Here is a 16,372-nt window from a genome sequence, read left to right on the forward strand (position 1 = left end):
TACTTTAACAGAGGAATTAATTACCCGAGAGAAAGTGCATCCAGCTCAACAAGGTAGACAAGTAGAAAGTCTGCCTTTTGTGAGGAGAATAAGTCTGTAGTATTCGGACACACCCACAGAAACTTCTACCTCGTTTGATAGTCCTTTGAAGGCAGTTTCTCATGAAGAAAACTCTTTCGACTAGATTTTTAATTCACTCTTTATATACCTTTGTAGAAAAACAAAATAATACAATACTATCTTCAGTATTGATTACAATTAGAAATTTAGAAAAATGGTCGGACGTATTAACACTAGAACTACCGACAATAAACGTACACCTTTTTCTATCGGATCGATAAACATGACAAACTTCTGAAAATATTTAAATATATAAATTTACTAATTTCTTCATTTATATATTGCAATGAAAGTTGCGAAAAAACTAAGAAAAGTGTTGTTAAATTTTAATCACCAATATAAGAACATTCTAACCAGTCATTCTGACTGGTTTCGTAGATCTAGTGTTAACAGAAGTATTCAGAATGATATTAATTTCTTGTTAAACTCTGTCAATACACCGAAGAAAAGCAAGCTTCAAGGCTACCCGTTGCGCATCTCAATAGACTGTGTGTATACTTGATCACAGCAAACATCCACTCTAATTATTATCCGAGGAATGGCTAGATCGTACCCCACGTGAACTACAGCAAACAGAGGATCGAGGCGTCATTGTCACCCGCGTGTTTCGCACGCGTCACTGCATCCCGAGTGGTCGAACAATAGGTGGAAGTCGTCGCCCCTTCCACCTCCTCCTCGAAGAAACAACGCTTGGATAAGAAAAGGAACGTTTTCCCTGGGGTGGGTGGTGGGGTAAGTGGGGACTACGACCAAGGGAACACACTCGTTATCGTGGCGTGCGGTGGGGAACCCCCGTAACGGGTTTCCCGATCGCGTTTGTACCGTCGGCGTCGGCCCTTCAACCGAATCCCGGTGTGGCTGGATCGGGATCCAGTGTAAACTTCCCGCTGAGCCGCTCTCGATCCAGATTGAATGTCAATTCGATCACTTCGCAATCCTATCGGTGAAAGGGGTGGAGGGACTGCTCGATGCCTAACGGTTCCTCTCCTTTGACAGGCCATCCCCTCTCTTCCACTCTCTCGACGCGTTCCAGGAGAAAATGGACGTCGAAAGTAGCAAGGAACGAGAGCGGAACAGACGCTACACTCCTAGGGAAATTATGTTGTGACGAGTGCACTCTTTAGGAAAAAATGACTGTAATGTCGAGTGGAAACGTGAGTTCGATATTTGGGTGGTTGGGGATCATTTCTGTACAGTTATATTATTAACCCTTTAAGATTCAGACTGTAGCATCGTTATTGTGAAATTATCAGACTGATATACAGGGTGTTTCGTTTGACTGGAAACGGTGGAATATCTCACGAAGGATTAAAGTTATTAAAAAAATTGTCGGTACAAAAGTTGTTTGGTACAAAGGGGGACATTACGTGGTGTAAATAATTTTTCTATAAGTGTAGTAGTGGGGGAGATATCAAAGTCAAGTTCATTTTTTTAAATGGAACCCTGTATTTTTTTATTCATATTATGATAGTGTTTGTTGCACTTATATCCTGTAATTTACCTTTACACTTTCATGCAACAGAAGGGACTTCCCACAATTAAATTCATATTATTATTATTAAAATTCCTATACACGTACGACTCTACACTCTAATACTCTATATTCTACTCATTTTATGCTATACTTATACTGTACAATATTGTTTATTGCACTTATATCCTGTGCTTTACCATTACACGTTCGTCTAACAAAAGAGACTTTCCCTAAATAAATTCATATTATTATTATTATTATTAAAATTCCTATACACGTACGACTCTACACTCTAATACTCTATATTCTACTCATTTTATGCTATACTTATACTGTACAATATTGTTTATTGCACTTATATCCTGTAATTTACCATTACACGTTCACCTAACAAAAGGGACTTCCCCTAAATAAATTCATATTATTATTATTATTATTAAAATTCCTATACACGTACGACTCTACACTCTAATACTCTATATTCTACTCATTTTATGCTATACTTATACTGTACAATATTGTTTATTGCACTTATATCCTGTGCTTTACCATTACACGTTCGTCTAACAAAAGAGACTTCCCCTAAATAAATTCATATTATTATCATTATTATTAAAATTCCTATACACGTACGACTCTACACTCTAATACTCTATATTCTACTCATTTTATGCTATACTTATACTGTACAATATTGTTTATTGCACTTATATCCTGTAATTTACCATTACACGTTCATCTAACAAAAGGGACTTCCCCTAAATAAATTCATATTAATATCATTATTATTAAAATTCACGGCGTAAACCGTCATTCAGGACGGAACGTTCGATCAAGGCATCATCGACGTTCGTCGCGAGGACGTGATTTCCCTCGTCGAAGATGTGCACGAAAAAGGAGGGGGATGGAGGGATTGCCAAGGGAGCCCCAGTTCACAATCTGGTTTGAATGAGATCGAACACGGAGGTGCTCTCGCGGCTCATAATTAAGAGCGAGCCATTGACGTAATGCCGCGTGCGCGTCACGTTGCCCTCATTGTACCTGACTCGCTCGCAATTAGCTGCCGCGAGCGGCCAATTTGCTGGCGGCGTAATAATCTTCGTTTTACTGGAAGGGGGTGAAGCTGCTTGTTTAGGGATGGGAACCCGTTTTCGGGATGACATTGTTCGTATGGACGATCGATCGTTCGAAACGGAATACTAATCAGTTTTTCATAAAACATATTCCTACGATAATAAAACTACTATAAGTTATATAAAATATAATGACAAAACTGCTGTACAGAAAAATTTACAATCCATAATTTTCGGTAATCTTTACATCTGTAATGCACGGTGAAATATTTTAAAGAGAATAGACTGATTCAAATTCAGTAGAATAGACTGATTCATTGTCAGGAATTATCTATCAATTCTTGACGAAAAACTATTCTTTCGATAATAAAACCGATAAGCTTCTTACAGACTTACGGTTTAGAGGAAGTGGACGCAATTCGCGATTTTTCGCATTTCTTTTTTTCCCCAGGAAATCGTCTTCGTTTCGACGGTCTGCATTACTTTCGCTTTCCGGTCCCGCATCCCCGAGACCGTAAACGCGCCCCCTTCGCCACCTCCCGAGGGAATTGCTACGTAATCGAGCCGATATCCTATCCGGATCGAATGTGCCCGCCTCTCGAGCAAGGTTTAATCGACTGACATCGATTGTTTCTGCTCGGAGCGGTCGGTTTTCCTCCATCCAGCAAGGGACGGAACAGAAATGCATTTTCCTTTTCGATTCAGTCGTCGAAACGACGAATCTCTTTTTGCGCCTAAATAATATCTTGTTGCGCGTGCAGGATGATTCTTTGGATCAACGTGAACAACTTCGAACGAATTACTAGGAAGTGATACATTCTGATATGTGGTATAACATTCATATTATTCTATTATAAAAATATACATATATACTATATGTATATATTTAAGTTACAAAAAAATGTTCTGTATTCAGGTATTATTCTTGACAACTCTGCCCTGTTGAATACTTCTAAGAAAACTATTAATCACTTACGACTTTCGTACCTTTTGTCAAATAAACGTAAGAATAATACATTATATTAATAAATAAAACTACCTAATAATTTGGTACTTCCTTTATACTAATTCTTCGATACTAATCTTATAGAACCTTTTTTAATAAACTTCCTAAAATAACAATTTAAGGGTCCGGGCGTTGCGCAGCGTTAAAAAATCATTTAAAAACCCAACGGTTAACGCTTCTTTCACACCATGTACAAGGCACAGAAAGCATATTTCAAGAGGATCGAATTCGAAGAAACAGAATATGTACGAGGATCGTCGCCGGAAGTTCCCAGGAGTACACACACGCCCATCATATCGTAGTTTCTACTGGGATAGAGGTGTGGGAGGGGGAAACGGATAAAGTTCGTTGTAAACGGCCGTTTAATGGCAGCGCGCCACCCGTTTTCGTTTTCGCAATACGGCAAAAGTTGGCCCGGTGTGTGCCGTTAGCCCCGAAACAGCGTCCGCGGCACGTGGCGGCCGAAGCCTCCTTCCGTCTCGTGGCACCGGTCGGTAATCCCCTTAACGGCAAAATTTGAGGGTTAATCGCGTTAGGGTGATGTGTATCGCTGCTTGTTTTCGGCGGCGACACGAAGCCTCTGAAAGGATTGGAAGCCCGGCAAAAATTAGCGAACGAGGAAATGACGTCCGTCCGTAACGTCGAACAGGTTTTTCTCGTGGTTCATAAATCCACCCCTAAACCACTATTCCCTGCGATTAGGGGTTGAATTGCTCGGTATTTTACGACACTCCCAGGTGGGAGCAATTGAGGAAATTGGGTGACTGATTATTTTCTTGAAGAGTCGTTTGACGACTGAAAATGTGGATTCCTTTAAATAATTTTCTTAGGAAATATTGGGGTCTTGCGAAATTTTTAGAACTTTTTTAGGTACTGGGTTGTGAACTAAGTCTTTGTCTTGTTCTTTTCGCTGTGTGTACACCCACGAGCAAACTCGGCTTCCACTAAGAGAAAAAGTGACGTAAGATAAGGACCTACTTGGTAAATTTATTTCAAGTACTGAAATAAATTTTAAAATGCATAGTAATTTGGCATAAATTTCAGAAACTTCCGAGTTCAAATGGTAGAAGGCCTTTTCCCTATGCCACTTTTTTCCCTAACGATAGCCGAGTTTGCTCGTGGGTGTACTAGGTATGGTGGTTAAGAATGTATAAAGACGTTCAACCAAAGAGCTGTGTGTTTCAAGCGTGCTCACCGAGCTCACGTGACCTTCGACAGCGAAATTTTCCACATTTCCGCGGAAACGATGTTGCAAATTGATACGTGGAAATGTGGTAATCCAGCAGCGTAATTGTAGGTGTAATTACGATACAGTTCCGCTGGATGGAAGCCTCCGAACGCGAAGGAGTCGGGAGGGAGAACGCATCACCGCTCTCCGTTGAAAACAATTGCACGGTCAAAGGGTTAATGAACTGCGACCGTGTTGCGTGCCAGCGGCCTAGTCGAGAAGATAACGCTAATAAGGTGCGGAATAGCGGGAAGTAAATTATCACCGGGGAATAATGGAAACTCCTTTCGCGGAAGGGCAGCCGACCCGAGACACAGAGCTCTCAAACCCCTCCGGTTTTTTTATGAGAAATCGGAAGACCCCAGACAACCATAATGGCGATCCTACGATTACGGTGATATTTATCGAAAGTTTTTTTCGAAATCCAGGAGATACAAGAACATTCGGCATTTTTGAAATTATATTACTTTCATTCACAATTATTTCCATGGCGATCCTACGATTACAGTGATATTTATAACGAAAGTTTTTTTCGAAATCCAGGAGATACAAGAACATTCGGCATTTTTGAAATGATATTACTTTCATTTCACAATTATTTCCATGCTTATGATCACGTTTGAAATAACATTATTTGACCTATTATTTTAAATCTGGGATTGCTATGAAACTTTAATAAATACGTTACAAAGATTTATGTTATTTGCATATATGTTGCAAGTTTTATTGCAATCTGTTGATAAGATAGTTAATAGGTTTTTTTGTAATTACGCTTACGCGTCTAACTTCGATTCCAAGAGCTTCTTTCGAAAATACGAGCGTTTTTGTAGAATAATTTAGACTAGGTTTGTGGAGCCTTTGGACCAGGAAGATTGCAGGGCTTCAAGAGAAGGTAAATGGAAGATTCCAATTAAAATGCAAGGAAGTCTGAGATATTTTTTTAATTTCCAGGAAGACTATCACGAAGTACGAAATTCGAAGTTCCGAGCCACGGAAACTCCCGACACTTCAAACGCTGCCATCTTTTATTTATGCGAATACTTGGCAGCGAAAACCGAAGTTTTGGAAGACGTGTCATTACTAAACCAGAGTGATTCGAAGATTAACTAAGGGAGAGGAACTTCCGGAACTTCGCGACGAGCTGTGTGAATTAACACTTTGTCGGCCGGACTAGTTGCCATAAAACTTCCATAAGGATAGAATCCTCTCTTTAACAGGATCAAGAGAGTACGATCCAGCATCTGTCAGTGTCCTCGTTACTCTGAACTTCGTGAACTTCACGGACCTCGAGCAAATTGATTCCATCAAACATTATATTGTGTGTATTAATTCCCAACTTCCGAGTAAAGGACCTGTCTACCTATAATAAATAATACCCAAGTCAAAGTGTCAGAATGAAATAAAACTTTGAACCCTTAGTTTAAACTTAGGTACGTACGTTATCTGACGTAATGATAATTATGCAAATTTTTATCTCCGTGTAACTGTTGACTATTTGCAACATTAAATAGTTCTTTAACATATTCACAGCAGACAGAAGTTATACTAATATTTTTTTTATAGAAAAAACTTCCCTGGTAAATAAATTTTCTCTCAATTTTATAAAGGGGTTGGTCACACTGTGGGCCGACAGAATATGACGCACTTTTAAAATGAGCGTACAATTATATAGAAAAATCAATATTCCCGTAACGTTTTAGCGTTAATATTCGTCGTGTACAATAATGACAGACACGAAAAAATCCCGAGTGGAAAATGTAGAAGCACTCTGACCTAAATAGCGTGCAAGGCCGAGAAAACGGTCCCGATGAGTGGGGTGGGTGGACCAAAGGGGAGGGGGTGGATGAACAGGGAAGTGGAAGAGAAGCTCTGGAAAAGTTCGCCGGGAGTTATAAAATAATTTCGTGGCCGGAAACTCACGTAGCTGAGTGTACTACCGCCGGGGCTCGAAGGTAATTCGTAGGGGGTGGAGGGGGTGGGTTTATACCCACGGGTGGGGCTCGTCGTTTCGAGAGTAAGTTTCGTTTCGTTTCGTTTCGTTCCTTCCTTTCGTTTCTATTCCGACGCCGCGTCCCATTTCCGGCCGCGGTCCGAATGTCCCGTTAATTGCCCGTCCCTTAATGACTTTCGATTAAACTATACCCGCCGGAGATTCTTGTCCACGCTGTTTCTACGCTTTAAGAACTCCTCTGCTCAGATTCTTTTATACATCGTTGGAAATTCGTATTCTTTGTTATGTAAATTTCGAGGGGAAAATCTGTTCGGTAATTTAACGTTTTACGGTAGAGGTTTTAAAAGCCGTTCTTTCTGACGGGTTTTTAGTGGTACAATGTAGAGATGATTATGTAGATTCTCGTGTCAGTCGATTATATTATACGAATATTCGAATTAATATTTCGTTCGCTAACACACACAGGAAAATTTTCTTTTCCGACATACCAATCGCAGCGCGTAGCCGACGCTACTGCAGGAGTTCAGCCGGAAGACTCGTGCTCTGATTGGTCGAACTTTTTTCCATTAATATCTCGTTAACAAATCCTCGGATAACATTTTCGTTAAGGAAAAATTTATTTTAAATCGTCCCAGGAACCCCTCATTTCCGGTAGTCGAAGATATTTTGGAACACCCTGTATACTCTACGGAATTAATTCTGTCGTGTAAAAGGGATCGTTGGTCAATGGCGATTCCGGAAGGAAGCAGAAAGAGAGAGAAAGACAGCCGAGAATTTCGAGCGAAATTCCTGAAGGAATTCGAAAAATCTCCGGCGTGGCACGCGTGACTTATGATAAGTGCTTCGCCCGGGCTATTCCCGCGGGATCATCAATTTTAACGGTTCACCCTCGTTTCGTCCACGTCGCACCCCTTAACCCTGGGGCCGGACCGACCTCCTTTTTCTTTAACCCGATCCTCCCTCATCCCCCTCCAGTTCTGGTCGTCTCGCGCAATATATCATGCACCGGCGAATGCATTTCCGGGACGTTCGCCGAGATACAAGGAAGCCAGTCGATCATCGGATGCTCACGCTTTAATGATACCCTACGGAAACGGCGGCCATCTTGTAAGCTACGCCATCGAACGACTTCGTGCCGTGTTCCTACTCGAACGACTTGGAATTAGAGAAGGCGACAATATTTGGAGATAATTCTATTCCTTTCAGGGTTTATATCTTTCATTTTCAATGGTCTGAGGTAATTGTTGGTAGTATTATAATTGAAACAATTCTAGAGAAAAATTTACTGCTTCGTGGAAACCACTGTTTTGAATTTTCATTGGTCTGTAGTAATTGTTTATATTATAACCGACTTAAAACAGCACTGACTCATGGAAAATTATTATTAATATTAGGTGCAAAAATTAATTCCTGACCTTCACAATTAATTATTGACACAAAATCGCCATCATATTTTCGAGAGAGGATTCGCTAATTGCCTCAGAAACTGCGTAAATATGTATTTCGGTTTTTTGTAAATAAACAACAAATCTATGAAAAGGCCACGAATTAATTTGTATACCTAATATAAACGAAACAGTACAGGTATTTGCCATCCACAAAAATATAGTACCAAATTCGCGAAATAATGAATAATTTATCGTTACACCTACTAATTATCTATCAACAAGTATTAACAAAACATCACATTTTAAACCAAACAAAATAGAAAGAACAGAGATCTGAATACCAGATTCCAGGTGTGTGTACCATTCTGATCCATCGGGGGAGCATAGCCCCGGCGACGAAAATTGACTCTAAAGGTTGAATCTAATTTACGATAACATATTTCAAATGTCGGTTCGAGGCGACACCGGTTTCACGAAGGCCCGAGAAGAAAGAAAAGAGGATCGCACGGAAACTTTAAACGGTCCTCGAAGCGTTCCCAGTGGCGACTTATCGTCCCGGCTCGATCTTCATTGGTTTTCGCCGTTTTCCCATTCCCCGTTAGATTCGCGGGCGTTCTTCGGAGATTGAAATCAGGCAAAATTCGATAGGAGGCACGGTATCTTTCCCCGCGTAAGGTACCTCGTAAACTCCGCGTGGGGCCACCGATAGAGGATGCATTTCATTCCTCCCTGCGGGACGCGTTATCCGAGACTCGCTGCCGCGATAGAAAGCACCCGCGTAGAAAAGTTATCATTTTATTTCGCCGCGACGCGACAGGACACATTTAACGTCCTATCGATTCCTGGCCTGCTGGAACCACCTTCGGAGACACTAAATTCTCAATGGTGTTGGTTGCACGACGCTGCTAAGGGGTTACCCTACTTTGGAGCATAAAAATGAAAGCTACCTTTGACAACTTCTTCTGTGGAAATGATGAAGCAAGTGGGACATTTATTAACCCCTTCAAAGTAAACGGAAAACATTTTATTACTCATTTTAACTGAGTAGACTGTTAATATATTGTTTAAAAATAATTTTTAAATGTATAAGATCTGCAGTCTATTGATAGATCTGTCACTATAAATTTAATTTGTATCATCTGTTAGTGGATTTTAGTTGAATTGGGACTCTGTATCGACTACAGTGAATTACGAGTTAAGGAAAGTAGAGTGTTGCTGAGAATAAATACACCTTTACCTTGCAGCCAAAAAAACTTGAAAAAGTGATGTGTAATAAATGCAAGCCTGAGACCAGAAAAAAGCACAACACGCGCACAGAATTTACACTAAATAAACTAACTTAAATTAAACTAAAACTCTGATATAATTATATTAATATTGCAAAAAGAAAGAAAGAGGCTCTTATTCGAGGACTATTTCGCGACGCCTGATCCGTTCGCGTTGACGACTGCCATCGAACTAAGAAAACGTTACTCGAAACCCACAGTCACGGACAGGAAGGTAACAAAAACAAAGGTGTTTGCGATTAGAATAACATCAGTCGAGAACAACTGAAGACGATGTGGTCGACCGATAGAAACCAGTGGGGGGTACTTCAGACCCTACTTTTTCATTGTTAATCCTTCGCAAGTAGGTCGTTCTGAATTTCTATTTTCATGGAAAAAAATTTCAAACATTCTACTTGTAGAATAACTTCTACGAACCAACTTGTAATATACTTTATCCCATCTCTAGTTGCACATCCAAAGTGTACCATCTAAATCGTCATTGAGGCTTCTGACACCAGTGCAATAAAAAAAAAATGATAAACCATTCAGAAAAAACGCTAATCCGTCATTTCGAAAATCGTCGAGTCCTTTCAATCTTATATAAATTCCCCAGATTCGACAGTTTTCGTCCCTCGAGATAACGTCGCCCAGTCATACCTTTATCAGAAAAAAAAAGAAAATGTGAAGAGGACACGGGAACTTCATTTCGGCGAATCACGGATCAACGGGAAAGAGGGATCCTCTCGAGTTGGACGATCGTCGATCGTCGACGGGACACGTCGCCGCGTACAAGTTTTTATCGGTTGGCCCCACACGCGAGAGAGCTCCAACTTCGTCGAAGCCCGACCCTCTCTTTCTCTCTCCGCCACCCTCGAAAACCCTTCCCTCGGATCTTACGTAGCAGAACTTCATAAGCGACAGAGAACGAGCCGGAAGTTTGCTAACGGGCTGACTCAGATGGTTCCTACCGACAGCAGGAGATTCGTGGATACGTAACGATTTCTGCTGAGGAATCGTAAAAATATGTCCTCCCCGGGCCCCCAGTGAATTTCGTCAAGTGACGACAAATCGACGGGATTTAATATCATTTGTACACTATTATATTCTAAACTAAATGACTTCGAAGTTAACGATAAAAGTTTCGATTGTTTTACAAGAAACTCGTTACAACTACTGTTGGAATCCACCGATAATATGCGCCCTGAGACAGAGCTCTACAAGCATGGAATACAGTCGTTCCCTTAGCCTGGATTTTTATTCCACCCCCACTTGAAGAAGGGACCCAGGAATGTCACGAACAGAGCCACCGTCAAGAGCTAATAGACAGTTTTGCTTTTTCAAACAAAAGACAGTCTTTGCTAGAATACGTGTATTATTATTATTAATAAAGTATATTTTAAACACCTTATTCCATCAACTACAATAATGGTAAATAACGTTTCGAGTAAAATTGAACGAAACAGCCTCTGTAGAATGCAACAAGGAGATCGTAGTTGGTAAATAGGTACCTAGAAGAGTATTACAAGTTACCAGACAGAAACTGAAGAATAAAGGAATATTGTACACGTTCTGAATTAATGTTTCTTTTGTTTCGTCGTGTCGATAAACCCGAGGTTCGACGGGAATCCCACGGAGTCCTCGTGGGTCCGGTGGTAGGGAGAGCCAGGCATCGATTCAGGTGGTTCTTAAACGAACCGAGGAGGAGGAGCCTGGCTAATTATAAAGTTAAATTAAATATTGATATGCAAGGATTCAACTTCCCCACCGCGAAATAAGTTCTGTCCCGTGGAATTTCGCGCGGTCGTCCCTCGGATGTGCGATCGCTGATTACCGGCGCATTTGTAAACAGAGAATATTTAAATGAACCGCGGCCGGCAACTTCCGCGGTAATTAGAAAAGAAAGTTACAGAGTATTAGCCCCACGGCAGATATTCTCTGACACCTTCCGCGATACATTATTCGGGGGAGCCGCGTGCCGCGCCACGGGGACACCTAACTTCGTCACCTAATCTCAATTTTAATTGGAACCGCGATTCCGTGGACATTTACATGGCAATTTTGCAATTACAAATTCCGCCAACAAACAGGGGGATATGAAATTGTACGACAAGGTCATATTTCAAAGAACTTGCAAGCACATAAATAATTTCGTGACATAATCTCGACTCTAATTGGAACCGCGATTCCGTGGGATACCTGCACGTCAATTTTGCAATAATAAATATAAAACGGGAGGCATGCAAAATTGGGTGACAAACGATATTATTTAAACACTGAAAGGTGTACAATAATAAGGTATCTTCGTCGTATAATTTAGATTTTAATTAAATGTTGATAGGTGCGTTTCAAAATTGTTTCGAGGATTGGAAAAAACGTTGGCATAGGTGTGTTATATCCGATGGGGACTACTTTGATGACGATTATATAGATATTGATGAATAAATATTTTCTGAAATAAATGAAAAGTCCAAGAACTTTTTGATCGAAACGTCGTGTCCCTCGTTGTCACGATGAAGTAAACGTCGTTGTTCACACGACCGTACTCTACCCGCAGGATCGATAAATATGATCGCGGTAGAATGCCGTGACGCAAAGACCGTGCCTCCTGTGATCGCGACGGGTCTCCAAGATCCAAGATTAACACCTCGAAATCGTTTCTTTCCACGCGATCCTCTTTTGCACGAGCCGAGTATCGCACAGCCTCGACACTCTGCCAAGCAACTTGTTTACTTTGTTCGTGTTCGGTAGTCGGGGGAATATCACTTGTCTCGTCCAGCCGAGATCCCCCTCATTGGATTTAATCCTATGGTCTTTTGGCATCGAGATGGAACAAAATAGTCGAAGAATTTTACATTAAGAAGAAGTATAAGTCGCTTGTTCTTATAGGGTCATTCAAAGAATTTGTTTATAATTTTCTATATTAAAACGTTAATTTTTTGTATAACAAAATTATTATAGTAGGGCAATTCTTCTAGATTTAAATAATCGAAGAACGAACTCGATACGATAAATAGTTTCTGAGATATAAATTTTTAAGTACATCGTGGTTCTACGAAAATAGGCAAAAATCGTAAACTTCGGCGGCCTGTATTTTTTAAACAAATATGATAACAGAAAAATGATGACTTAAACCCCCCCCTAATTTCACCTGGATTTGGCGTGGAATTTTATTTTTACCAGAAATAATTAAGATATTTGTCACAATCCAACCAGGGAAAGTTCTCGATCGAGAACTGTGCCGGTTAACAAATTAATACACTTTTGTTTGCGGGTTTAAATTCTAGGATCATCCGGGTCGTTAAGAGCACTACGACTCCAATTCCCATCCGCAAACCGTTATCTTCGCCCTGGCATTTACTCCTTTCATAAACTATGTATATCTGTAAACTTTCTACCGACCCCCATCCTTTGTTCCCACTCCAGTCTCTCCTATTCTACGTTTAATCCTATTACATCGAAATGAATAAAATCTACCATGATTCTCTGTATTCTACTACATGCTAAATCCCTTACAATTCCACCGGCAAAGGTAATCCCCCTCGCTTGGTGTCTGTAGCATTTTACACGCAAAGATTCAACTAAATATTATATATGGAAAGATTAAATGGTAACAGTATTCTGGGAATTATATAACTTAAAAGTTCTACTTACGAACTCTCTATAAGCTCGTGAGTTAAACCTACTCACCATATCGACAGATTGATCCAAAGAAGGAAACAGGAATAAAAATCGGCGATTATCGATTTCGGATGTTTCCTTCTAAGTGAAATTAACGATTCGTTTTACTAGGACGCTATTTTCCACTAGCGTAGTACTGTCTACTAAAACAGGATCTATCTTTCGTGTGTTTTCCCCAACGAAGTGCTCATTTCGATGGAAATATCAGTTTCTAGCACGGGTATACGGGTTTTAGCTACCTGGATAACGGAGTCGTAGCACGGTAATCCCACTCTACTCGCTAGTAACGCTTGGTCAGCACTGTACCGGTCAAAGATCCTACAAGACAAAATCTAGCGACCCTATGCTTCTGGCTGAACCCAGTGCTCGTACTAACACGGTATAAAGATAACAGTCTACGTCCTCAAACCCAACGACGATAGCGACCCCCAACTTCCTTCGCTCTGACTGCACACAAGGTGCAATGAATACGATAGTATTTATCAGATTCTGATCTGCAAGTAAGGCCTGAACAGCAATCTACTGGTCAAAGACCCTATAAAATAAAATCTAACCCATATCTCTGGAAATATGGCGGTCATGCAAACACTATGAGCTTTAGCAATAGTCACCGCCTAGTTCCACTACATCCAAGACGCAACAAACGCATTAGTACTTGCTGGATTTCCATCTCTTAGGGAATAAAACTTAGGTAGTACTATAGTGGTGTGGCGGCACTACCTCCTACATTCGCCACCAGAGGTCCACCGAGTTGACACCTTTCCCGCAAGTACCCGAAGCCTTCCTCGTTCGTATATATACGTCCTTAACCGACCATCGTATATCCCTGCGTCTAAGATACTGACGAGTCCACTAGCAGGCCCAGGACGAAACTGTTCCCTCTCCTTTCCTTCTCACATTTTCCAGTCTACAGATTGCCGCGAAAATGGTAAAAAAATCCTCTAAGATAAAATCCTCCCACCCATATTTGTAATGATACCACGCTGGTACCAATACGATCATCAGTCTTCTTGAACCCAGTACAGTAGCAATGCTGGCCTGGAACCGTTCATCATCTGCCACGTTAGCTACAAACAACAGGGGAATAAAATAGGTGTAGTACTCACCGGACTCCGAGACGGATGGACTGCCCGCAGACCTGTCGGAGTTCCTGGAGCTGGCCGTGGAGCTGGTGGAAGAGGCGGTGCCGAGCGAGCACTCGGACACGCTGCGCCGTTTCGAGAGTAACGCCGCGGTGGCAGCGGCCGCGGCCGATCCAGGGCCGCATGACGAACCGGTCGGCGCGCTCGAGCTCAGCCCATGGAGCCCGTGTAGCTCGTGTAGCTCGTGGAGCCCGTGAATGCCCGTCTGGCTCGTCAGCTGCTCCAGCCGTCGCCTGAGGAACCTTTGCTCGCGAGACAGCTGTTCCTTGTGCACCGCGTGCTTGCGTTCACGCTCCTCCAGGCTCTGAAACAACCAAACGGAAACGGCGTCGATTATGCGGTGCACCCCGAGGCTACAGAATGTGTTTCTGTGTATGTGTGTGTGTGTGTTACTACGTGATGGTGTTGTTGCGTCGTCCCTTCGGATCGATAGCGTGGCTGGGAATCATCCAGACGACCAGGTCCAGACGAACACGCCTGAGAGGTATATACCTGGATATCGCAGGGGTTTGAGGATGATCTCTGGGATGGAAGTTTGTACGGATGCGATTGGTGTTCTGGGGAGGTCTGGGGATGATCAGTTTCTTTCGCGTGGAGAATGTATTGTTCGGAAGAGTTAGGATTGGAAGGATAGGTATGTTGAGTGCTAGTTTGTGTATCAACTTGTATGTCTGGACCCCAGTCAGAGTATATTAAGCCCACTTTCTTTAAAAAATGATACTTTACACGCGAATATACTTCTAGCGAATACTTTTCAACTACTAGATTTTAGTCGTAAGAATATTACTACAAAGTTTGATCACTGCGGTAGTCTTTTAAATATTTCTGGTACCGATTTTGAACATTGCATTTCGAGTAAAACGCTCTTAAATGACAGCCATTTTCTTCTGTTGATAGATATACAGCCCCATTTTTCAGAAATTCATAATATATACTTAGATGTATAAGGTGAATTTTTAATAAGCATTAATAAAATTTGTTAATTTTCCCTCTTATTTAATAGCACAAACGTATGTTGTAACGCTAGTGTTTATGTTGAATTATCCGCGCACATGTGCAACCGAAGCAGAGAAAGAGGATGAGCCTGGATGTCCTAGAATCAAAAGCTACCCAACTCCGCCTTTCTGTCTTTCGTTTATCCATTCGTGAGAATTAATTCGACGAACGATCCCCACGAGTCTCGCGGGGGCGTAAAACCAGGCGAAAAATTACGGAACAACCGGAATTACCAGACCGGAGGCTTCAAGGCAATCCGCGCAGAGCCGAATTTTAAATAATTTCAGCCCCCTCTGTGAAACATTCATTAGGCGGTAATGAGCAGGGAAATATTATTTCCTACGGTACGTTTGAAAAAGTTTCCGCCCCCCCCCCCACCATATCCTTTGTCGTTCGGTGAACGAGGGAGAGAGAGAGCTTTTAAACCCTTCCGGATGGAGAAATTGATCCTTCAAAATGTACGTGGATTTTCAAATGGGCGATGACGTGAATCGAAATGCGAATGATGATGGCTTTAATGGAACGAACAGATACGTGTAGTGACTTAACGAAAAACTCGTGTTACAATACATACATTCGATGTGCAACGTTGAATATTTATACGAAATTTAATGTAATACTGAACACGTTGGTGCAGCCGTGTGTATTACCGATGGCTAGACTGCGAATATTGTACATTTATAATCTATATGACTCTCTGATATAAAATAAAATATAAAACTTTCGTCGGATCCGAGTTTTTTATTTTATTCTGAATCCAATCCGATACTGAAAGGAGTGTAGCTGGTCAAAAATTAATTTTCTTTATTCTGCAATTATATATAGATATATTGTGTTACACTAATTACTTAAATTTGTCATAAAAAAAGATCGTCCATTACACAAACCATTGAGTGCAATATTTATTATTTCTAAAAATATTCGATTTTCAAACATTTTTAAGAGTTTGGTCCAGCTGTCCCGAATTTACCCTACATAAAAATGGGGGAACACTAGTTGTCCGATCGTGTCGAGGCCGGGCAACGAGACACAGCCGAAGTGTGATCGT

The 16,372-nt window shown here is 41.2% G+C and overlaps 1 protein-coding gene across 1 annotated transcript in view; it reads right to left on the reverse strand.

Annotated features, from left to right (window-relative positions):
• The window catches only part of LOC107190606 (max-interacting protein 1-like), a 198,458-nt gene that overhangs the window by 58,315 nt on the left and 123,771 nt on the right, over positions 1-16,372 (reverse strand). Inside the window, exon 4 of the mRNA XM_015579434.1 lies at positions 14,293-14,632. Coding sequence (XP_015434920.1) covers positions 14,293-14,632 — 340 coding nt within the window. The remainder of the gene's footprint in view (positions 1-14,292; positions 14,633-16,372) is intronic.

Source organism: Dufourea novaeangliae, unplaced genomic scaffold (genome assembly GCF_001272555.1).
Source record: "Dufourea novaeangliae isolate 0120121106 unplaced genomic scaffold, ASM127255v1 scaffold187, whole genome shotgun sequence".
Classification (NCBI taxonomy): domain Eukaryota; kingdom Metazoa; phylum Arthropoda; class Insecta; order Hymenoptera; family Halictidae; genus Dufourea; species Dufourea novaeangliae.